We start from the raw sequence: 24,747 nt of genomic DNA, 5'->3' as shown, positions 1-24,747 counted from the left end.
TTCTTAACATACCATATTTTTCTTTATCTGAGCTTCTATCTTCCTTAAAATTAAATATTGCATCGTGATCTTCATTAAGAGATGTTGGTACAATGTACTACTTTTTGACCTGGAAAGCTATACATGATTTAGGTCTAATAACCCAGCAAATTATTAGCAAAATCCATCAGTTTAGTAAACCTTCTGGGCATGTGGCTTTCCATTGGATCAGATTTCCCTACTTGCTCGGCAGGTTCTGCTTTGGATAGTATTTCAGAGTGACTACAATTTTCTTCTCCTCATCACCAAGCTTTTTGAAACTGTCTCAATGTGCACGAGTTTTTTATTGTGGTTGTGAAAACATACAGGCAGTCTTTTGTACCTACATGCATTATATTTGACAGTGATTGAAATACTTGCTGAAGCAGAGATGTAGAACAGTGGTTTCTACAAATAGAATTTAAATGTTTATGCCTGTAAGCTTTTATGCCTGTAAAACCTTCATACCTCCTACATTGCTGACACATAAGAGGATTGCTGGTGTTTCTGATGACTTTTGCTTCTGCCTGCGTTTCTGATCATTAAGCTTTTGTGGGTTATTCTTCCATTTGCCACTTTCCTGCAAGACAGTGACATTTTAATCTTGCTTGAAGCTGTTAGTGAGAATACCTGACTTCTCACAACCCCTTGATAGCCATCTCACAAGACTTAAATCTAGGACCTACTGATTACTCAGAGTTTAGTTACACTTCATTTACAGAAGGTTGATAGTGACGTTAGCTTTCTGTTGGTGTATCTTCATGGGAGAGGTAAATTATTACAAATAGCTGAGAATCACTAAGTATGTTGCCTGTGATGATGACTTCATGTATCCTGTCCTGCTGATAGGCTGTTTTCCAGGGAATGAGGAAGGCAGAGGGTCCTGGTTTGTTTAGTCAAGCTCTGAGTTCAAACTACATGCTCCAGTGGAAGAAGCCTTACCTGAATTCGCTGTCACAGTGATGGATTGCTGCATCATGTCATTCCTAGAAAGTAACTTTCACAGGCAGCACATCTGGAGAATTTCTGGAAAAGATTCAAAAGAAAATTACCAGCCACAATCTTTTTTTATTTTGTGGTGCTAGTGAGAGCATTTCCCTTCTGTTTTTTTTTCATGTTGAGACTCATCATGTTGATGATTTGAAGCAATTCAATATTTTAGTCTGTAATTTAGTCTGCACACATTTTTCCTGACAGCTAGCAAGCAGTGAGAGTTTGGTTTGCTGTTACCACAAAAGGAGGAGGGAAAGGATGATTTATATTAAGTGGAAAATGCATGTGTCTGAAACATGGGAAAAGAAAACGTCAAGGAGAAAAAAGGGGAAAAAGAGGCCTTTGGTTTGAGTGTACTGGCACGGGGCTTTAGTAAGTCAGCACAGAAGGAGCGAATGGAGCCTTTGGTGAAAGTAAGCCCTACTCTTAAAATTTGTCTGGCATTATTTAGTTAGGCATTTGGTTACAATATTAAGAAATTCAATGACAGACATGAATTATGTTACAATTTGAGCTCATGTATCTCTTGTATTAAGTCAAATATTTCTAGCAAAGTGTGAAATTATGTGAACCCCGTAAAGGGAGCTGCACTTGGTTCTTAAGTGTAGCAGAAAGCACTTGAAAGGTACAGCCAGGAGAGATGTACTAGCCTGCACAGGAGAGTGGCAATCTCTGCCTCACTTGGGAGTTTTGTATCTCAACATGGAGGGAGCTGAAGTGCTGGAGCACAGTTGGAAAATTGGTATTGAACAATAGAATCACAGAATCCTCAAGTGGTGGGAGCTGGAAGGGACCTCTAGAGATCATCTAGTCAAGCTTCCTGCTAAAGCAGGTTCACTTCCATCAGGTCACACAGGAACATGTCCAGGTGAGTTTGGAAACCTCCAGAAAAGGAGACTCCACAACCTCTCTGGGTAGCCTGTGCCAGGGCTCCCTCACTTGAACAGTAACGAAGGTTCTCCTCGTGTTCGAGTGGAACTTTCTGTGTTCCAGCTTTTGCCTGTTACCCTTTGTCCTGTCACTGGGCACCGTGGAAAAAAGACTGACCCCATCCTCTTGGCATCTGCCCTTTAGGTATTTATAAGCATTGATAAGATCTCTCCTCAGTCTTCCCTTCTCCAGACTAAACAGCCCCAGGTCTCACAGCCTTTCCTCATAAGAAATGTTCTCTATCACTCCTGAACTGAGGAGCACCGAACCGACACAGTGCTCTGGATGTGGGCTCACCAGAGCAGAATAGAGGGGGAGAACCATGTCATGTTGGTGTGGTTGTGAATCTGCAAGTGGGTGTCTCCCACGCTTAGCAGCTTTTTGGGAGAAGAGAGGGATGTGGTGCATTTCAGTACATGTGCATACTTGTCTGTATGTTAAGCATTTCTCTGTCTTATGTTCATTCACAGCTGTGGTTAGTGCTCATCCCATCCATTCACTCGATAACCCTCACCATCATTTCCACTCCGGCAGCCTCGCTTCTCAAACTCGCAGCTATCTCCATCACCAGATCAACCCGTGGCCACTTGGCACGTCCATGTCCCATTCAGACAGGGCCAGTTCCACAGGTGAGATACCAATTGGCAGAGTGGATTTTGCTTGTAATGGAACAAGGAGTGAAATGTGGAAATCAAAGCCTGAAACTCAACTCGGTCAGTCTTATGGTGTTCCATAAGGGACAGAGCAATGGATTTAAATACAGAAAAAATCCTTAAGAAGCTGAGTTTTCCATCAGTGATTTCTTGTGTAGATGAGATATCAGTCCTTGAAATACATGATGATGCCCTTGGAAAAGGAGGCTTAGCGTTTTATATACAACTTCAAGTAAGAAAATTCCTTATTCTTCAGGCCTGGAGCCTGGAACATCAGATTCAATGTATGTTGAGCTACTTAATATGATCACTTTTAAAACCAAGAGAGGTCCAGATTATGCTGCTGACAGCTGACATTAGTTACTCTTCCTGAAGCACACAGAGAATTGTGTAGCATTTTTATGGCTCAAAGTACAATCATTTGCAATATTTTTTAAATATCTCCAGTGCTCTGAAAAATTCTGAAGCAACAGTATTGTTGAATCATTTGTAGGTAATATCTAGAGATGAAGCAAATTCTGAGCTTCTCTAGTGTAAGTTCTACGTTTTAATGAAGGTGCCACAGCCTTCATTACACAACTGCATTATTTCCTGTTTCTATACAAAGACAGCTCCTGTGGCTATAAATATACAGGCAGGTGATCTGTTAGAAGCAGAGTTTTCCCTTGTTCTTTTTATACTGGTGAAGCTCTCACAATCCAGATCTTTTCCTACATGTTATCCAAGTTGGATAGTGATGCCCTAAATTTAAGATGCTGTCTCATTGTTCTCTGAGAAAAAAAAAGACTCTTCTGTAAGCACTACAGTGATAGATGCTTAACGTGCACCTATATAAGAATGCCCGTGTTGTGAAGTCCTCAAGGGTAAAATGCAAATGCAGGTCTGTGCTGCATGCTGGCTATCTGGGGTCTTACTATGTGCAGCTGTTTCAGTGCAGAACCGTTGATGTGGTATTATGCTCATGGAATTATTCCATTCTCAAGCTGATATTATTACCCAGCCATTGCCCTTCACCTTAAACCAGGACGGTTACACAGATTTGGTGTTATTTGCTACACAGATAATTTGTGAATTCACTTCTTAGCTTTTAACAGTGATCTTGAAAAAGGTGCTTGCCAGCACTATTGTTAAGTTTGCATCTGGCCACAGAGAACGTTTCAGTGAAAGAAACCACTTTGTTTTGTTTTGTCTGCTGTAGAATCTGTTCGAAACACCCCCAGCACAGACACTATGCCGGCTGCCTCGGCCCAGACCTGTGCTGACCACCAGGAACCTGAAAGCACCCCAGGATCTTACCTGTCTAATGCACAACAGGAGGATTCGTCTCAAAACCTCCCCACAGCACATGTCCGTCCTTCCCACCCGCTGAAGAGCTTTGCGGTGCCAGCGGTTCCACTGGCTGCTTCCCCATACGACCCCACACTGCCAAGCACACCCTTACTGACCCAGCAAGGTGAGCGGGGTCACGATGGCAAGGCAAGAGGAACACGTGAGAGGGTTCTAAAGGGGCAGGAAGGGTGGAGTTGAGCATTAAAGGAGATGGGTCAGAGGCAGGAATTAATTTTGTTGGTGTAGTTTTTACAGAGATAAACTAGTCAGAAATTCAAATTCAGCACAAGTTGAAGTGTTAATTTTCCTCTAACAGAATCGTTTTTATTCTCCTACTTTAATGAGCTTTCTGAATAGGCAAAAGAACTAATTAACTGAGGCATAACTGTTATGTAACAATTTGGTTTAAGCTTCTAGCCATCCTGTTCACTCGGTGAAGACTGCATCCATTGGGACTTTAGGAAGAACTCGACCTCCGATGCCAGTGGTAGTTCCCAGTGCCCCCGATGTGCAGGAGACCACCAGGATGCTCGAGGACTCGGAAAGCGTAGGTACTCTTACACTGCCACTGTCTTTCTTTGGCAGTGCAGATCAACCTGTATCTCTCTGTATGGTATTTGTAAACTTCAATATCACCTGCACTAAAGCTCAACACAAGGCTGTAAATTCTGAGAATAAGCACGTAAGTTGCAAGTACTGGTAGTGCTTTCTAAATCTGAAAATGACTTAAAAGCATCCTTTGACACCTTTGTTCCTGATTACACAACACACTGAACAGATGCAGTGCTTCACAAGGCTCACCCCCTCAAAAACTTAGGAACATCTGACAGCATTTTGGCTGAACAGAGGCTGTTAATGGAATGTAACGTTCTCTGAGATTTCCTCTCTTGACTCAAATTCCATACTCTGGTTTCTGTTAGCCTACACAGTTAAGAGAGGAAAGGCAAATACCAGCTATAGCACAAGTCTTTTCATTCTTTATAGTGCATAGTGCCTCATGGAGCTTTGGTTGGTGACTTGGGCTTCTGTACATCAGCTTCTGTGTTGGAGATCATGGAATCATTATGATTGGAAAAGACCTTTAAGACCATCAAGTCCAACCACTGACCTAACACTGCCAAGCCCATCACTAAACTAAACCACGTCCCTTAGCAACTCATTGATGCATCTGTTGAATATCTCTAGGGATGGTGACTCCACCACCTCCCTGGGCAGCCTGTTCCAATGCTTAATAACCCTCAGTGAAAAAGTTCTTCCTAATGTCCAATCTAAACTTCTCCTGGTGAAACTGGAGCCTGTTTCCTTGTATCCTATCATTCGCTACTGGAGACAAGACCAACCCCCACCTCAATACAACTCCCCTTCAGGTAGTTGTAGAGAGTGATCATATATCCTCTCAGCCTCCTCCTCTCTTGGTTAAACATCCCCATCTCCAGTGCCCTGCACATCTGGATTTTGCCTGCTTTTTTTGATGTAAAGAGTGTCTTTGTTCAAAGAGATGAAGGCCTCCAACAGGCATTTGCTATCCTGTACGGCTTCAGATGTTGTGTTCCCGTTCCTCGTGAGCTGTCATGTTTTTGGTTCTGTTTGCACTCACACTGTGCCTGGATCCCAAGAAAGTCAAGCAGCTGCAGCTTCGTGTGCATACTAAGTGCCATTGCAAATGGAAAATCTAGCATTTATAACAAAACGTTTAAAGCCATCATCCCAAAAATGTTTTTAGGGTCTCATAGGGAAGTGTTCAGACTTTCAAGAAGATATGCAAGCAACTGTTAGCTGCTTTGGAAAAAGCTTTTAAGAAATGGGGTGGTTGGGTGTCAGGCACTGTAAGAGCTGTTTTCCTTTCAAATTGCCACCCCAGAAGTTGCTGTATTAGCCTATTGTATCATTGCTGCCAGAAAGGCTTGTTTTGAATGGATTTTTCTCTTTTTTTCCCTCATGTTTCTTTATTGTCCTTTCCTTTTGTCACATTGTTTTTGTCACCCTCTAGATTATATTTCTGTATGTGCTAATCTAGAAACTGTGTGCATGCTTGATTTGGTGCACTTTTGCCCTTCTGTGTAGTTGTTACTCCTGATCTATTCTTTTTCTCTTAGTACCAAAAATATACCGGTTGATTCATTAACAAACTTGTGGTATTTAAGTATAGCCATTAAGTTTCTTTCTTAATAAATCAGTACAATAGAAAATCACTACAACAGACTAAATAGTAGTTAAATTATGAATTTTAAAAATTAGGATTAGGTAGTGATTTGAATTGATGCTGCTTTTTTTTATGAGAGCCTGTAGGAATGAGTTCATGTCCTTCTAGTTCACTGCTGTTTATCATTGGCAGTAGTCAGCAGATACAGACACAGGATAGAGATGACATTTTGTGTACCATTCAGATGGGCTGGTAAACTGCAACATGCCTGCTACCTTCATTTCTGTTTAAATGAGAGAGAAGGTTTGTATCTAGAAGCAAAGGAAGCAAGATCACAGTTAGGTTTGAGGTCCCGCTCTGGGAAGGACCTCAGTTCTGAGGTTCACGGTCAGCTGAGCTGTAGCTTTAACATTAGACTGTTGCCAGAAGTCTAATAATGGATCTTAAATACAGACAGCAGGAACTGTTAGACAGGAGTTATGCTGTATTTACTTTGGTGTTGGCAGAGCTCTTAGTGGAATATGACGTGCAGCCTAGTGTTTGCCTTCTGGGCAAACAGCTCCAGGAACGTAAGGGGTCAAAACCTACATGGGACTGGGAAAGACTTGAGCAGCTTAGAAAAGGTTCAGAAATGAACTAGTTATGTTGTCTAGTATGTGAATGTGCTAGTTCTGTGTGACTAGTTAAGGTGTCTAATAATAGCTATTCTCTACTGTTGAGGACAGTCAGTTGAAGCTAAAAATGGAGTATGATTTTTGCAAGCGTAATGATTCTCAAAACAATTTTATTGAAGTGATTCCTTTCACCTTTTTTCGCAATTGGACTGGGAAGATTTTTCTAAAACACCTACTTTAGTTCAAAGGCAGCTGTTATCTTGAAGCAGGAGCTGATAGAAGGAAAACAGATAAGATGATCACAGTCTTAAAAGTCAGCAAAAGCATGAATCACTATTGCAAAAAGACCTGCACTTGAAATAGTATTCTTTAAAGTTATTAATTCCCATCAACAAATCTGCTTCTGCTTATTCATGTGTCAGGGTCACAATCTAGACCAGCATCACTGACCGTTTCTTCTTATTTCTTAACACGTCCCTCTTCAAAGAGAGCAAATCTCCTTGTCAGTAACTCTTTCCGTCTCCCCCAGAGTTATGAACCAGATGAGCTGACCAAAGAGATGGCCCACCTGGAAGGACTTATGAAGGACCTTAATGCCATCACTACAGCATGACCACCTTCACCAGGACATAACTCCAAACAGCTTTGCAAGTCTGGGGACTCTGCCTTGGAACACAAGGAATTGTACAGAGGGAAACATTTAAAAAGAGGAAAAAATGTAAAAAAAACCAAACAGGAAGAAGGACAGCACACAAGAGCACACAACCAACCAGTGCCCTCGTGCTACCGCTGCTCAGAGACCACCCTTGTCATTGTCCTGCAATGAAGTCATTGCCAAGTTGAATTCCTGCTGACATCATGCAGGATGGGACGTGTCAGGCTGAAGTCCAGCAGCCAGACAAAAGGAAAAAAAATGAACTTGACTTTTTGTTTTTCTGGTCAGGTTTTGTCTCAGTGGTGTGATTGCCCTGCCTTTTCAGTGTTGGACATTTGCATTTATGTACAATTTTGTGTTTTTATTTTATCTTTTTTTATAAAAAGGAAAAAATATTGTAATCAAAAAAAAAAAAAAAAAGGAGAAACTGTTTTTTTTCCACAGCCTAGACTGACATTTGACTGCTTGTTCTATTGTGTAGGAAAATTCATTGCCAGCATGGATTGTTCTGTTTTGGTTTTTATTCTGCGTATAATTCCGTCCCCTCCTGGCAGTTAATCCATGGCCTTTTAGGATGCTGCACTGCTATTTGTAAGCTTTTTTTTATTATTTTTATATTATAATTATTAAAAGCCTGACTCTCTCCTCTCATCACTGTGAGATTATCAATCTGTTTGAATTGAAATGTAATTTGAAAGGCTTGTTTGTCGCTTTTTGTGCAGTTTCAATATTTTGAGTGGGGAAAAATAGATGGGAAAGGGGAGGGGATCCCGGGGGAGGTTTCATTGTTGTTGTTTTATTGTCTTTCTACATCGGCTCGAAAGACTGAGGAAAATGAAAGCATCTTCTGTAACTCCCTTCCTTGTAACTTCAGCATACTGTGTCTTTGGTTACCTAATTGCAGCCAGAGTCTCATTTAGAAACATTAAAAAGAGTAATTCCTCCTGTAAAATAGAGTTCCTTATGTTTAGATACTACAGCTTATTTTGGCAACAGTGCTCTGTTTTGTTGTTGTTAGGTTAAAGATGGCATTGGGAAACTCTGAACTGCAGTTTGCGTGCTCCTTCAGCAGGGAGCTCTGAGCCCAGGCAGCAGCATGCGGTGCTTAACCCTCTGCCTGGCTTGGGGCCACCTGCACCTCCCAGAGCAGAGAGCTATTGGCCTCTTCCCAAGCAGCAGCACACCCCATCATGCTTTTCAGAACACCACGTGTCCACAGGATCCTTCAGCAGTGAGTCAACCCCAGTGCAGTTTCTCTAGCCCAGGCCATTGAAACAAGAATCCTTCTCTTAAGGGATTCTTCATATATAAGCAAGGCAAAAACATATTTTTCTACACTTCTGAAACCATTTGAAAAGAAAAACTGCGTTAGCGACTCAGGTGCTGTTCATAGATGTGTCTAGAAAGAAGGGCAAGTTAAAAGGGAACTCGGATGTGAGGGGAAGGACAAGGGCTTGTTCTTTTCTCCAGGTACGATTGCCTGGCTTCACTGTAGTCCATGAGGAGGAACAGCTTAAAAAGAGGGACTGTATTTTAGTACAAAAAGGAAAAACAGTCCTACCCAGCTACCTGAGCTACTCATGCACATTTCACTTTTTAAAGATGAAAGGAAGCTCAAAACTTAGCGATGATAGAAATGGAGACTCTTGGGCAGCGAGGTGACTTGGCATTCAGCAGTGACAGCGGAGGCTGCGCAGGTAACGTGTGCCTTGGGCATGGGGCTGCTGCCACCGTCACCCTGCCTCTGCTTGAGGGCGGCACCTGCTGGAACCCGAAGAGGAAATGCTGTAATCTGCTTAAATTTGAATTAAAAAAACCCAACAAACCCACCCAAGAATTTTGCTTCATTTATTTTTTCCTATCCATTTGGTGAAAGCGAATGCTCTGGGCCCATTTTCATAGTCCCTGTCAGCAAGAGAAGGGTGAGCCAACGTAGTATCTTGGAGAGGAGCAGAGCCTTGTTTTGCAGTTTTTACTTCCTTTCTTTTCCTGGACCCTTTGTGTTTGTTGGGTTTATTTATTATGTGAGGGGGGAGGGAATCAAATGAGCACCGCAGGCCACTTGGATATTCGATGTTTGGACTTCTAATCAATACAATTCAGGGCAGAATAAGCTACAGAATATGTGTTTAAATAATAAAATAGGCACCCTGTCTGGAAAGGAGGGGGTGTATCTTTTCCTTTGCCTATTTTTTACCTATACCCAAAGAAATACCATCATACATACACAGTGTTCTTAGCTGGTGGGTCTTTGTGAATATTACTTATGTATAACACCATGAATGTTAATATTGTCATTGAATTTGGGGAGGGGGAATATTTTTAATGATAAAACAACTGTTCAAAGTTGTTTTTTTTAAGGTTAAACTAAAAAAAAAAACATTTATTCAATTCAGTGTACAATCTGTATTGCACTTTTTCATATTTTAATGCTACATTTTCTTACATATCCTGTGATTTTACATTTGGAATGATGTGTATCCTTGCAGTGTCATAGTTGAGCTGTTGAGTGACAGCTTCCCTCAGAGATATTTGGGGAAAAAAACAAACATGTATATTGTTTTATGATTCTCATGTAGAATAATTTTGAGGACTGCTGTAGATGCCTACCTTTCTGTATATTTTTTTTGCTTTTCTGTAGTATTTGCTGTATACTCTATGGCTTTTTTTAACAATGTCATGTTTATTATTTTGTATTGGACATCCAATACACTTTTTTTAATCCAATCAAATTCTGGTCTGCTTGGAGAGTTTGTTCTCTTTGTAACTATTTCTATGCCTTTTAAAAATTTCCTTAAATCAGTGTGGGGAGCAGGTTTGGAGTTTTACTCACCCCTGCTTTCTTGTGGTTGGGTAGATCGTGTCCTCCAGAGAAAGAAGGGGAACTTGTTATTCCCCAGGTTTATGCAGATGCTGAGCGTGTTGTGTCTTTCTGACCAACTTTACTCCTCTTCAAAGCTCAATAGCAAAAGTATCACCTTCTAACAAGCAAGTGTCAAGAGGAAGGACTTCAAATCAGGGAAAGGACATTAGATAGCCTTAGCCTTTTTCTGTGATTTACTGGCTTACTAGTACAATACTTTGAATATAGCACTTTATAGGTTTTGTAGTGCAATAATTGATTTCCTTGTTGTTACCTTCAGGCTAACTCCAGACTCTTCTGATCCTCAAGACTCCCCATGATCCTCGCCCCCTTCTCTGCACACCAGATGCTGTCCCCAGCCCTGTGTCCCTGTGGTCTCCGGGAGCATTAGGCCATTTCTTATCCTCACCTCTGCAAACAGGAACACAAGCTGCTGCCTTGTTTTACACCTCCCTCCCTGTTTTGCTAGTCAGATCCTTCTGTTTCTGCATTAAATTGTGCAGGCACCTTTAGGCCTGGGGTGGGAACCAGACTGAAGGGAGGACACAACCCCACAGGTGGTTGGGGCTGTCTCAGTTTTGCTCAAAGTGGCGGGGAGTGCAACAGGAGAGGAGAAGCAGGGAAGGCAGACATTGAGTGTCACACAGCACATCCAGGGTGCAGATGGGGCCAGTTCTGTTTGATAACTTTATCAGTGAGGATAGGAAGGCTCTTCAGAGGAACCCGGACAGGTTGGAGCAATGGACTGAGGCCAAGTGGATGAGACTGAACAAGGCCAAGTGCCAGATCCTGCACTTGGGCCACAACAACCCCATGCAGTGCTGTGGTCTTGGGAATGAGTGGCTGGAAAGCTCTCTGGCAGAAAATGGACCTGGGGTTAGTTGACAGTGGCTGAACATGAGCCAGCATGGCCCAGGAGGGCCAATGGCATGCTGGCTTGGCTTGTATTAGAAATAGTGTTGTCACATTAAAAGGGGACAGAGTGGTTTGGCAGAAAATAAACCCCCTTGCGTTCAACTCCCCTCACCGAGGTGGGAGGTTAGGTGTGGTTAAGTTTAAATCCAGAGTGATACCCAAGTTGCCACGGCCAGTCCAGGCACATTCACCTCTTGCAAACTGTCACGACTCTGGACTCACCGATAGTGGACGGCACCTTCAGTTCAGTCGTGCTCGTGAGCTAGCACGGCCACACTCCCGCATCTGGTTGTGTTCAGTGAGAAACTGTGATGACTGCACTTACACAGTGCAGTTTTATTCATGCAGCAGATGTACAGGTTCTTACGTGCTGCCGGTGATAGTGACTGTCTGCAGAAGAAAGCACCTGCAAAAAATGGATATATAAGCACTACAGTGCACGGAGTTACAAAGTACAGCCTGGCTATAAAAAGTTAAAGAGCAACTCTATAGAGATTTCCAAGTTTCCTGCAGAAGTACTTAGTTTAAGTCTCACCCAAAGCTTTCTTCTGCAGACAGTCACTATCACCGGCAGCACGTAAGAACCTGTATATCTGCTGCATGAATACAACTGCACTGTTTAAGTGCAGTCATCACAGTTTCTCACTGAACACAACCAGACGCGGGAGTGTGGCCGTGCTAGCTCACGAGCACGACTGAACTGAAGGTGCCGTCCACTATCGGTGAGTCCAGAGTCGTGATAGTTCGCAGGAGGTGAATGTGCCTGGACTGGCCGTGGTAATTGGGCATCACTCTGGATTTAAACTTAACCACACCTAACCTCCCACCTCGGTGAGGAGAGTTGAACGCAAGGGGGTTTATTTTCTGCCCCTTTTAATGTGACAAGTGTGGCCAGCAGGACCAGAGCAGTGATTGTGCCCCTGTACAGAGCACTGGTGAGGCTGCACCTCGAGTGCTGTATTCAGTGTTAGGCCCCTCACTCCAAGAGGGATGCTGAAGTGCTGGAGCATGTCCAGAGATGGGCACTGGAGCCAGGGAAGCGTCTAGAGACCAAATCTGATGAGGAGCAGCTGAGGGAGCTGGTGTTGTTTACTCTGGAGGAGGCTGAGGAATGGAATCACTCTACAACTCCCTGGTTGTAGTGAGGTGAGGTTGGTCTATTCTCCCAAGTAACAAGTGGTAGGACAAGAGGAAATGGGCTCAAGTTACACCAGGGGAGATTTAGGTTGGACATTAGGAAGGAAGCCCTTTTTCACTAAGAGGGTTATTAAGCATTGGAATGGACTGCCCAGGGAGATGGTGGATTCCTCATCCCTGGAGACATTGCAAAGCTGTATAGAAGAGGTGCTGAGGGACATGGTTAAGAGGTGGGATTGGCAGTGTGAGGTTAGTGGTGGGATTTGATGGTCTTAAAGATCTTTTCCAACCAAAACAATTCTATGATTCTATGATTTATACAGAAAAAACCCTGCCCTCTACTTCATAGCCTCTAGCTTTAAAAGTACTCCTTTCTCAGTGCATCAGTGCAGACTATTTGCTGTGGTACTTGGCTTGCACGTGAAGCCAGACGAGACAGTAGTTTGTGAGGTGTTTTGTTCAGCAGCCCGCTCCAAGGCAGGCGTTTGGCAGGGCTTCGCACCGTCCCGGCAGGGACGCTAGATGGCAGCGATGCCGAAGGCAAATGCAGACCCACAGCCGCATCACTCCTGCACCCACCTGCAAGAGAACAAAGGGTTTCTCTCATGCTTTCTTGTAAGTAGTAGTTCAGTAAAGACTACCAGTTTTTTCATGCCCAGCTGTGGCTAGCAAGCAAATTTGCCTTAAAACACCTTTGATGAGTTGGGGAAGCACTTGCAGGCTTTTTCCCATCAAGAAAAGCCAGCTGCCTTAAGAAGAATTGAGCCTGAATTTAAACTCACTCACAGCAAATCCTTGTTCATCTCAGGTATAAACATTCCTGTAGGGGCTTGGCATGATTTAACTAAACTGCACTTACCAAAAATGTTAAACCATTACAACATTTTTTTGGGACCTGGCCTCCCCTAACCCAACATGGGCTTCAGCTAGGTGACATGTCGGTGTACTACACAGGGTGTGAGCACACACAGCCTGTCTGAAAAAGCCAAACCTTGAGCTGCAATCAGACTCTCTAGAACCTTCCATAAGCAGATACAGCAAAATTCCTACCTTCAAAAAAGCTTGCCAGCTCCCCAGTGTGATGGACACCCTGAAAGCCAAGGGGACAGTCATCCTAGCAAGCAAACGTGCAGGGCAGAGGCAGGCACGGTGTAGGAAAGTGGCAACAAGAACATAAGTGCAAAGGTGAAGGGACAAAAACCCACAGATCCAGATTGTACCCCTGCCTTTTGAAAAGGCAGGAAAAGCCTGCATCTGATAGAGTGCCAGGGAGACCAATTAAAATCCAGTGAGGGGGTGACAAGGAAAGATTCAGCTTCATCTGAGTGCTGCTGAGCCACTTTGTTGTGTGGTGGCTTTTTCTTTCTCTGGCAGCTGAACAAGGTTCTCCCATCAGCACTCTCTACATGCACAGGTACCTGACTCATTTCCCCTCTGGCAGCAGTTGCACTAGGACAATAACCTATTCCTTGCCCTCATGTAATTAAGAATCAGCTTTTTCCAATAATTTCCTAATTTCATCTCCTGTTTCCCAACCTTCTTCTGCACAGAGTGCACAAGTCTTCCAGTGCAGTGCACACAGTGCGGTCTTCCAGACCTTCCTCTCTGTAGGGATTCTGGTCAAGACAGGAGGCTCCCATATGGCTGCAATTTAGAGCAAACATTAATTTTCCTTGATAATTTCTTAGGAAGAAATTCTGTTCCCCAACATGGCTCTCAGATCACCCCACCCTCAGTCAGCTGGCAAGTGGCCACTGGCTAAGGGGATGTTGCAGGGTGCTCTGCCCAAGGGAGCTGGTCACGTTGGCAGTTTAACCACAGTTCTTTTGTTCAACACACAAATGCACAACTAACACCCCTTTGCAAATGTGCTCTAGTGCTGCTCCAGCATCTGCAATCCTCACCACCTGAACCAGATGCAGGATGGTCCTGGTTACTGTATCCTCCAGCAACTCCACCTGGAAGAATTGAATGAGACACACTAGAGATATAGCAATAAAATCACCACACATTAACTTAATCCAAATCAGTAGGACTCTCACACCTAGAATGCTGCAGCAAAGGGAAGACTGGACAGCCTCAGGCTTCTCAGTCTGGAGGTTTTGCTCTGGCCCGTTTTCCCTTCATTTTAGGCTGGCTGTCAGCAACTCCATCTCCTCTGATTTCATCATTCTGCAAAGAGGCGTTGAGGTCTTCTGTCCAGGGCTGCAAGCCTAAGAGAAAGAGCAGCCCTATTTGTAAGGTCAGTCACTGTTCCTGGCTGGCAGGGCTTCTGCAGACAGAGCTGGAGCATTCAAGTGGGTGTGCTGAAAAGCCCTGACCTGACTTTAGGCCTGCCAGGACTGTTTCACAGGAGGCTGCTGCCAGCCTCTCAGGGCACTGCAAGGGTCCCAGTGGACACTGGCGTCCCATCTTACAGCAGGGTGATGAGACTGGGCTGGGGGCACAGCACCATCTGGAGGGCTGCAGGCAACACAGTTGTCCTTAGTAAAGCCTGGCTCAGTAAAGCCTGGCTGTGGCCACATTTCTTCCCTGTGCCCTGATCAGAGAGAGCCTGGAGGGGGCAGGGGTGGGGGAGTGGTAGTGTTGCCCAGGAGAATGGAGGAACTGGGGATGGCTTTGTGGCTGACAGCCCTCATCCTCCCCGACTCTGGCATCCTTGTACGTGAGGAAAATACATAATCCATTTCTCCTCTGTGGGCATCATCACCATGGCAACAGCATCCACTTGATCCAGCGAAGCGCTGCGCTGAGGATGGCAAGGCTTGAGTAGTTTCCCTCCTGCACAGGGGTTTCCCTCCTGCACAGGATTTTCCCTGGCAGCTGCTGCTCTTGTCTGAGGCACAGCCTCAGTCCCACACTGTTCCTGTTGATCGCTTCACTGTCTGCGCTGAGGATGTGAAGCCTTGTGACATAAAAAACCTCTGTCACTGGAGAAGAGCACTGAGGTATTTGTCATGAGCAGCTGCCAGGGAAAACTTACCCACTCTCCTCCATCAACCCTCCACCAGCTCCCCCCAACCTCAGGGCTGCTCCTCTACTATCCTGCATGGGTGTGCCACTGCTGTGCCCCAGGACAAGCCACCCTGCCAAAAGCAAGGAACAGAGTCCCTCCAGCAGCTGGGCCAAATCTTGTTCTCCCCAGCCTGGACACTCTCCCCTTCATCTCCTTCTCCCTCTGCTTGGCTGCTCTTTCTCCTCTGAAGAGGCTCGTAGTCCTCACAACACACCCATGTCTGAGAGACGGGGCTGGAGGCACAGCTGTGTGTGGAGGTGCTTCACAGGGGTTCCCTTGGCTGCATTCCCTGCCAGATTCCTACAGCATTTGATATCACCCTAGCCCAGCTTCTAGCACCAGAGTGGTTCTTCCCAGCACAGTCTGCCTGGCAGGTCCTGTCCGGCTGCAGCATTGCGCCTGGCACTGCCTTTGTGATGAGCTCAGGCAGCCAGGTGCTGCCATGGGCTCAGCAACACGTGGGTTAACAAGTTCACCTCAGCTAAGCGTGGCGACAGAGTTAGAAAGGGGGGAAAAACCATGCTGGTGCAGCGTGTCAGCATGAGGAGCTGTCAATGACAGGCGTGGGCGCAGCTGAAGCTGCCGGTGGGCAGCTGGCACGGACGGTCAGGCCACCAGGGAGCCTGCGGCAGGCCCGGGGAGGACAACTGGCAACGGCCTCCTGGCCACCCCCCGGCCCCGCACAGGGCTGCTCTGGGAGACTGCTGTGAGCCATGTGCGGGCAGCCTCAGCCATTCTCATCATGGCTGAAGAAAGTGAATGTATGAAAACACAAAATAAAGTGGAAGAAGGAAGAAATTACCCTTAGGAGCTCTTTAATTTGCAGCACAGCTAGGAAGAGCAGCTTCCCAGAGAGGGGAAGGGATTCAGACATGTGGTACTTGGGAATGCTGTTAATGCCTTCTTGACTATCCCTTCTGGCAGTTCCAGTAGCTCCCACTGAGCACAGCAGCACAGACACAGCAGCTGCCCTGGGAGGCATTTCTGGAGGAGACAGCCACCCCACACACACGGCAGGCGAGCTGGGACCTGCAGTGTCTGTGCCAACAACAGCGTCCTCACCAACAGGAGGTTATGCAGTGGAAGTTGTAGAATCATACAATCGGTTTTGTTGGAAAAGACCTTTAAGATCATCAAGTCCAACCACTAACCTCACTCTGCAAAACCCACACTAAACCATGTCCTTCAGTACCTCAGCTGCACAGCTTCTCAATATCTTCAGGGATAAGGACTCCACCACCTCTCCAAGCAGCCTGTGCCAGTGTCTAACAACGCTCTCAGTGAAAAAGTTTTTCCTAATCTCCAATCTAAACCTCTCCTGGTGCAACTTGAGGCTGTTTCCTCTTGTCATATCACTCATTACTTGGGAGAAGAGACCAGGGGGTGTCGCAGAGAGTGATCCCATCAGCCTTGTCTTGTCCAGGCTGAACACCCCTAGCTACCTCAGCTGCTTCTGTTAAGACTTGTTCTCCAGACCCTTCCCCAGCTCTGGTGCCTGTCTCTGGCCATGCTCCAGCACCTCAGTGACCCTCTTGGAGTGAGGGGCCCAAAACTGGACATAGTACTTAAGATGCAGGCTCACCAGTGGGCATAATCATGGCCCTGGTCCTGCTGGTCACACCCAATGCTCCCACTTTAGCTTATTAAGCTGTTGTTTCTCTTCTGTTAAAAAAAAAAAAAAGAGCTTTCACCTCTTCTGAGAAACCTCTGTCAATGTCTTTTCTCATCATTAGTCTGTTGAAAGGGTGGACTGGGGCAGAACAGTTGCTGCTGGTGATTAGGGTTGGCTGGCAGCTGGAGGCTGAAAGGCAGCTGATTTTCAATGCCAACTTACAAGAAAATCAATCTACTTTCCTGCAACTGTGGCTGGCAGAACCAAGTCAGGATTTTCTTCCCTTAATTTGCCAATAGTAGATGGCACCATATTCAGCTCCATTAAACTCAGAGCTTAAAGTCAAAGTGGGGCTTTGTGATCCTGCGGGACATCAGGAAAAGTGTGTCCAGCAGGTCAAGGGAGGCTCTTCTCCCCCTCTGCTCTGCCTTGATGAGGCCATATCCAGAGCACCACATCCAGTTCTGGACTCCCCAGCTCAAGAAAGACAGAGAACTGCTGGAGAGAGCCCAGTAGAGGGCTACCAAGAAAATCAAGGGATTGGAACATCTCTCTTATGAGGAAAGACTGTGAGACTTGGGGCTCTTTAGCCTAGAAAAGACTGAGAGGGGACCTCATCAACATTTATAAACACCTAAAGAGTGGGTGTCAAGAGGATGGTGCCAGTCTTTTTTTCTGCGGTGCCCAGTGACAGGACAAGGGGTAATGGGCACAGGACAAGGGGCAATGGGCACAGGACAAGGGGTAATGGGCACAGGCTGGAACACAGGAAGTTCCGCTGGAACAGGAGGCGAAACCTCTTTGGTGTTCAGGTGAGGGAGCCCTGCACAGGCTGCCCAGAGAGGTTGTGAAGTCTCCTTCTCTGCATGTTTCCAAACCCACCTGGACACGTTCCTCTGCTCCCTGACTGACATGAACCTGCTTTAGCAGGGAGTTGGACTGGGTGATCTCTAGAGGTCCCTTCCAGCCCCCACCATTCTGAGATTCTGAACACCTTAAACAGGGAAAACACTTGGGAACCTCAGATCAGAACTGATGGTCTCTATTGAAAAACAGGTGGTGCCCAGCCATGCCTTGGGGCCAGGGCCTTGTTGTGACCCAGGTTCTCCACTTTGTTCCTTCTTGCCATAGAAGCAGTGTCCAAGGCAAGCTTGTACCTCCACAAGAGAGGGAGTAGCAGTGCTCACAATGGGATTTCATTTCACCCTGGTCTGGCTCTTCTGCAGCACTGCCCCACCAACCTGTCAGAAGAGGTCAGCAATGGAGCAGAGCATTGGCATGAGGTGCCCAGAGTCCTGGCGAGGGCTGGCCAGGGTCCTGGCATAGGCTGGTCTCTTCCCTCCCTTCTCCTGGGACTCATTTATATTGATGCCCCATCTGAACCTCTCAGATGTTTGGAGAGGTGGTTGCCATCCACCAGAGCTGGGCAGGGACAATTACCTTCAAGGGCAAGTCCATGCTTCAGCGAGTGCTGGGTCTGTGCTGATGCAGCAGCTGCTGTCTGCAGGTCACTGCCGATGAATCTGAAACACTGCCCTGGACCGTGGGAAGCAGAAACTCCTGCTCAGCCTCTCAGTCGCCAGCAATGCCATGGTCACTGCCAGGGTTGTGGAGAAGCCAGCTCTGGCCCCTCTCCTTTCTTTCCCTGGGCTCTAGTTCTCTCAGTTTATAGGACTTTGCTCCTACCCCAGTGCTTCCCCTGGGGTCTGAACTCCTGCACTCTGCCCTTGTCTCAGAGATGCCTGGTGACAGAGATGGGCCAGGATGGAATTATTTCTGTCCAACCCATCACCTGAAGAAATGAACACCTTGTCTATGTCCTCACCTTCCTCTCCCCTCACCATGTTTCCAGTCCCACAGGGAGGGTTTGGGGCCTCTTCAGTCACTCATGTTCTCTGCAGTGATGTGGTATGATGAGCAGTCTGTCAAGAGGTGGCTACAGAGCAGCTCATGTGGGTGACCTGCTCCAGCCCTGGCAGCAAGGGGTTGGAAAAGTCCTCTGCCATCCCATATAGGTGGTAGTAGTGAGATGGCATCTGTTTGCCTGGACACTGTTTCCTTCTGCTCCTGCTTGAAGGTGGAGGAGGTGGGTGACCCTGAACATGCCATGTCAGGCTGAGAGCAACTCTCATTTGCTTTGTACATGCTGTGGTTTGCACAGAAATGGGATCATTTCCCTATGCATGTCTTCCACATTCCAAGGTGATCCTCTTCTACAAACAAGGGAGGCAGAGTCTGGCTCCCACGGTTTACAGCTCATGACCCGCTGCCATACAAGTGCCTTGGGCTAGTGGGTACCAGTTTGGCCCTTCCTGATGAGTGAAAGCTGTCTTCAGTGTCTGGTTTTATTGTAAATAAAATGTAAACTATGATGTGTTAATTTTTTTAAAGTGGTAGTTCCTAACTTACTAACATCTCCCCTAGCAAAGAAGGATAAATGTGCACATCCCTCTTCCTTTTGTGCATTCACTAGAGTACCTCGTAGGGTACCATTTGCCTCCTCTGAGCTCACTGGTCCTGTGCCTCATGATACAAGATCCACGAATCTGCAGAGAAGATAAACAAAGAACTCAGTCAGGGCATGCCCAATGCCATTCCCATTGCCAGTCTTCCTGAAGACACATCAGTGATGTAGCAGGGTCTCTCAGTGGTTATGACTAGAGGGCAGGGCTGAGCAGAAGGTCCTGTCAGATCGCTCCATCATTTTGTGTTCACAAAATCCCGGAATCCTGGGGTGTCTGGAAGAGACCTCTAGTGATTATCCAATCCGACTACCCTGCTAAAGCTGGTTCGCCTCAATCAGGTTGTACAGAAATGTGTTCAGGTAGGTTTGCAAACCTCCAGAGAAGGAGACTCCAGAACCTATCTGGGCAGCCTGTGCCAGGGCTCCCTCACCTAAACAGAAAGGTTGTTTTACCTCATGTTCCTGCTCAGTGAACCTCATCACCCTGCTGGCCCAAACAGCTCAGTGAATCTGCAAAGAGGAAGAATAAAACTTTATTTCCAAGAGTGAGAAGCCTCAGCCTGCTTCTCACTGCAGCTTGCTTTCCTTCTTGTTTTCTTGTTTAAGGCTGGCTGGTGCAGGGGATCAGATAGTCCCAGTGCCTGTAGGAAAACATTGCCAGGAATAGGTCTGTTCTGTTGCCTCCAACACTCTGAAATCTCTCAGAGGGTCCAAGAGGAATGAGTTTGGGAGCTCCTGCCTCTCTCCCTATGGAATGCTCTGGGTGAGGTAAAGATGAGACTCCATTAGCTAAGCTCTCACTGACTCCTCCGGGATCCTGCATGTCACAGGACCTGGTTAGTGTGTTACTACAACCTGTGCTGCTCTCAGGAAGGGCACCAGGTCCTCCTGGCATAGTCCTGCCCATACTCCTGCAGCTAGAGGCATTGGGACTTTGTCTTGAATCCCTACGAGCTGTTTGTGTATTCCAGCACAAAAACCTTGAAAGTCTGCAAATCTTCTGTGAAATACAATGGTAAAAGAAATTTTTGGTTGGGCAGGACTGGCTCACAATCCATTGCCTATGTAATAGTAATGGCATGGAAAATAAAAAAGCCTGGCACAGACATTCATTTTGAAAGGCAAAACACTGCCTGAACTTCACTCAGTGAAACTCCAGGACATCTGACCCAGTAGGGCAGAGCCATCTGGTTTCAAAGGAATGGCATTTTTTGATTAGAACATTTGGTTTACTCTTTCCTCACCAGCTCTGCTCATTTACAGACAGACAGGTTCAGAGAACTGACAGTAAGAGACAAGGTCTGCCATTTTCCTGTACCAGCAGGAGCAGGAGTGAAGAGTAGTGTTCTGCATGGACTGAGCTTATGCTACATCAGTGGGACTGTATATGCATCCTTCTCTGCAAAACACTAATTTCGTTCATAGCCCTGGGGCTCATTGCTCCTTTTTTACCCATTTTGCCATCTCTGGCCCTGGAAGCCCTGGTAAAAGTGGCCCTGGACCTTGCTCTCAGCAGGAAAGACATGCTGTTGATGTGTTAGCAAATTCAAGGTTTTCAGAGGCTGGGCAAAATGTCAAAAGGCTAAATGCAACTATTGACTGAGAAGGTACAAAGAAAATGAAATTTCAGAGAAGGAAAAATGACCGTGAGACTATCAGCAAGGCAGAGGTGAGGAACTTTATGGAGGTGAGAGGTGAAGCTCTTGATATTAATTGGCTGGAGGAGAGGGAGGCTGGTACCTAGCTACACCTCACTGCCACAGGCTGTAGGCCACACTCCAGCAGTTGGGTTGTTTTGCCCTGTGTTTTCTTTTCTACGAAGAAAGGGCACGAGACCACATAGCTCCCATGTGAGCTACAGACCCAGATCATCAATTTTATGCATAAAAGAGATTTGCAGAGGGGCATGAAAGAGAGTGTCACAGGAGTGAAATGACAGCTGAGTTGAGGCTAGTTTTACCTTCCTAAAGCATGTCAGGTTCTGACCTTGGCATCATCCTCCAGCTTAGTTGGAGACCTAGAAACACATACCTTTTTCTCTCACTTTTTGTCTGCTTCCTGTCCCTATTCCAAGTAGTTAATGCCTATATCCTGTGGCATCTTCTCCAAGGATCACAGTCAGCCAAGGTTTCCATGTCTGCAATCGTTGTGGAGGATTTTCATACACACATTTGCAAAACTACCAGATTTCTCCTTTGTACCATTAAACATTCAAATTCAGGCAAAAGTTCTAAGCTTTTACTGTTAATGACTTAATATAGAGTCCCTACACTAATGTGTGAGGTGGAGCTGTGGCATCAGGCAAACACGCTACTAGAGCTCTAAAGGCATCAGGAAAATACAGGCAGGAAGTGAGGCAAAAGCCTGCATTTCAGTTCAACGGGAAAGAGATGACTGAAATGGCACCCAAGGTTATTTTCTCCTTTAAACCTTTTCTCCTGTTGCCTGAAGTTCAACACTTAAAGCAAATAGCAAGTCAAAGGGATGGGGTTTTAATATTTTTATTTACTAAGGTTTTTATTGTGTGTTTTATATTGCAAACCCCACCCCTAGAACTCTTCCCTCCCTTCCCCCCAAAATAAACAAAAAATAACAATAATAATAATTAATAATAAATATAGTTCCACCTACTGAGACAAGCCTAGTGTTGACTGAGGTCCAGTCAGAGTAACTCAATATTGGCTACTGCACTGCTAAGAACTGGAAAATCAAACAATAGTCCCATGAAAAACAAAGCAAAGGAACCCAACCGAAGGATGTTCACCAGACCGACGGATGGAATGCATGTCTACCAGAGACAGCCTTCAGGGTGTTTCTGTGCACCTCCACTTGTCTGAGTATCCACAGGAGTTGTTGAGATTCGAGTAGAGTACCAATGCAGCAGTCACTGGACAGTCATCCCTCAGGGCTTGGCATTGCTGGGCTGAAGGCCTTTCCCACCTACTTGTATTAGATACCCCAGGTCCACACAAGTTAGCTCCCAGATACCCCAGGCCCACACAGCTTAGCTCCTAACCTCTTGAGATGCTCCTTTTAGGTGCCCTCTAGCACATGGGAGAAAACAAATATGAATCTTAAAAGGATATTTATGATTGCACTGCCCATATCTGTGGAAACATGAGAGGGTCTGTGAATCTGCTTCAATTCTGTCAATTGATTCTGTTTCAAGATGAACCTGTACATATTTGGAAAAGCAGGATCTATAATTATAATTATCACTTCTCAATCGGTCCTACAGGAGGGTCAAAATTGACGTGTGTTTTAAAACTAGGAGATATATATATATAAATATATGTGTGTGTGTGTGTGCGTGCTCACACGTGCATAAATAGACTACTTATGTTTATAACTGTATAATATATATATAAAAGCATGTGTGTATATATAGAGATATATATAAAATCTATACACACACAATTCCCGCATCCCCTCCCACCACACACACTCACACACATAGAGTGGTATGTAGCTAGTACAAAAAATGTTTCTAGAGTTCCCCTGACCCTTTAAGGAAGACCAAAGCTGATTACATCTGAATTCTGAGCCACCAAAGCACATTGAAGCAGGAGTGCCAGGAATGCTTGTGGTAACATTCAAGATACAGGCACGTGTCAAGAGTTTTGGAAACAATTCAGTATAAAAAAACCAACTGTCAGCCAGTGTTTTGGGAGAGCTGGAGGTGGGAGGAGGTAAGAGAGGGAGTTATATGGACTGATATCGCTACTGTAACAATAAGTTTTTTGGCACTGTTGCACAAAGTCCTGCTTTCCCTCTGAGGGTGCAAGGACCCTGTGGCAGCTGGAAACAGGGAGGCTGGATGTGTCTTTCTAACAAGTGTCAGAAAGTTGAGCACCTGACTCTTTACAGTGAGGTGGTTGGAGACACCTCTTGGCCTAAGGAAGAAGCGAAGGGTAAGGAAAGGAGCTACATAAAAGAAAAGGAGACATTTGCTCTAGAGGTAAAGGCTGTAGCTTCTCAGCGCTGTGCACACCCAATGGCCCCTTACTGTCTTCATCCCACTTTCACTGCCTTAAATGAGGGAAGCCCAAAAAATTCCAGCTCAAGGTGCCTGCCAGGCCCCAGATGTGTCCGGTGACGCTGCAACTGCAGGGTAAGAGCAAAGCCAATCAAGTGCATGCTGTTATTGCTGGTGACATCAAGCAAACAATTTCAATTCCCCCATCCGGGGAGAAGCGTGGACCACGGCTGGCCAAATTTCTGGTCTAATCTGGTTTCATGGTATAAACATAGTTGCAAATCTGGAGGGTTCTTGGCTGGGCACCAGTGTTGCCTTTGGTGCTTCAAAGCTCAAACTCCCCTGGACGAAGGAGGAAGAGGGACGGGGTGACTGTACCCCATTTTTCTATTTTTCTCTACCCAGTTCTCTTCAAAGCAGTAAGTCCATGGACACTGAGACATTCAAATGACAGAAGTAAGGTTAAAGTGCTGCCTTGTTCTTCATCCCTCCCCTTGCTTTGCATGCCCCAACCTGGAAGGCAGCACGCTTCCCAAGCCATGGAGAGTCCAGCTGCCTGGTGTGCTGGCAGAGAGACAGGACTTCTCACACAAACCACATCCACAACACCTACAAATACACAGAGGGAATATTCACTGCTCTCCTCATGACTTACAAGGGATTACTTCTTGTTCCCACTAAAGTATTAGTGGAATAAGAAAGAGACAAGCATCTGAAATCAGGCCTGTCCATCTCCTGGTAACTTTATCTTCTTCAGATAGACTTCAAACAAAAACTCAGCCCTTCTGAAATCCCTAGAAGGGATTGCATTAATGAAACTCTCCCTTCTTTTTGCTTCCTCTGCAACCTGCTGACCGCAAGAGAAAACCTGAGAGGAAGCAAAGCTTTCTGACGTGCACAGTGAGACATCCAAGTACCCCCATAACTAGGTGCTGCAGGCCAGGTTCACTACTGGTGCCATGCAGTGAAAAGCTGAGGCCAACCAGAGCTGTTCTAAAAACACCAGCCACAAGCCTGACTTGATGTTCCCTTTTCTGGTCCATGTCAACCTTGGATCTTTGTCTCAACAGGAAAACCTTTTTTGGTGGCTTCTATGGCTGATCATTCACATGTCCCAGCTCAGGCACATGCCTTGTCTGTGCGTTACCTCGTTGGATTAAATTTGCTCATATCCTTTTGTTCCATGTATTAAAATATTCTATAAAATCAAGTGAGCAAAAATCTATAGCTCTAAGAATACCTGGTTATCTTCTCTTTTTTTGTTGGTTTTTCATGTGGTTTTTTGTCTGTTTCTAATCACAGTTAAATCTAAACAAAAGACATGGACAAAAAGGGGTCAGTTGGAGGGAAGAAAAGAGAAAAATGATTCATGAAAGTCTGATCAGGAACCAAATTGCATGGCTGACATAACCAGCTCTCAGAAGAGTTC

General features: G+C 45.6%; 1 protein-coding gene across 11 annotated transcripts in view; it reads left to right on the top strand.

The window, feature by feature from the left end:
• The window catches only part of NEO1 (neogenin 1), a 213,505-nt gene extending 203,502 nt beyond the window's left edge, over positions 1-10,003 (top strand). For 8 of the 11 annotated variants that reach the window (XM_061999128.1, XM_061999127.1, XM_061999125.1 and 5 more), the window contains 4 exons: positions 2,412-2,570; positions 3,793-4,047; positions 4,334-4,470; positions 7,210-10,003. In XM_061999128.1, coding sequence (XP_061855112.1) covers positions 2,412-2,570; positions 3,793-4,047; positions 4,334-4,470; positions 7,210-7,293 — 635 coding nt within the window. In that variant the 3' untranslated portion in view covers positions 7,294-10,003. Of the gene's footprint in view, positions 1-2,411; positions 2,571-3,792; positions 4,048-4,333; positions 4,475-7,209 lie in introns of all 11 variants that reach the window. The other 3 variants (XM_061999133.1, XM_061999130.1, XM_061999126.1) reach the window with 2 other exon arrangements.
• Positions 10,004-24,747: the final 14,744 nt, after the last annotated feature.

The sequence above is a fragment of the Colius striatus genome, chromosome 7 (genome assembly GCF_028858725.1).
Source record: "Colius striatus isolate bColStr4 chromosome 7, bColStr4.1.hap1, whole genome shotgun sequence".
Lineage (NCBI taxonomy): Eukaryota > Metazoa > Chordata > Aves > Coliiformes > Coliidae > Colius > Colius striatus.
Note: the sequence above shows the minus strand (reverse complement) of the source record. Positions and strands in the feature narration are given on the sequence as shown.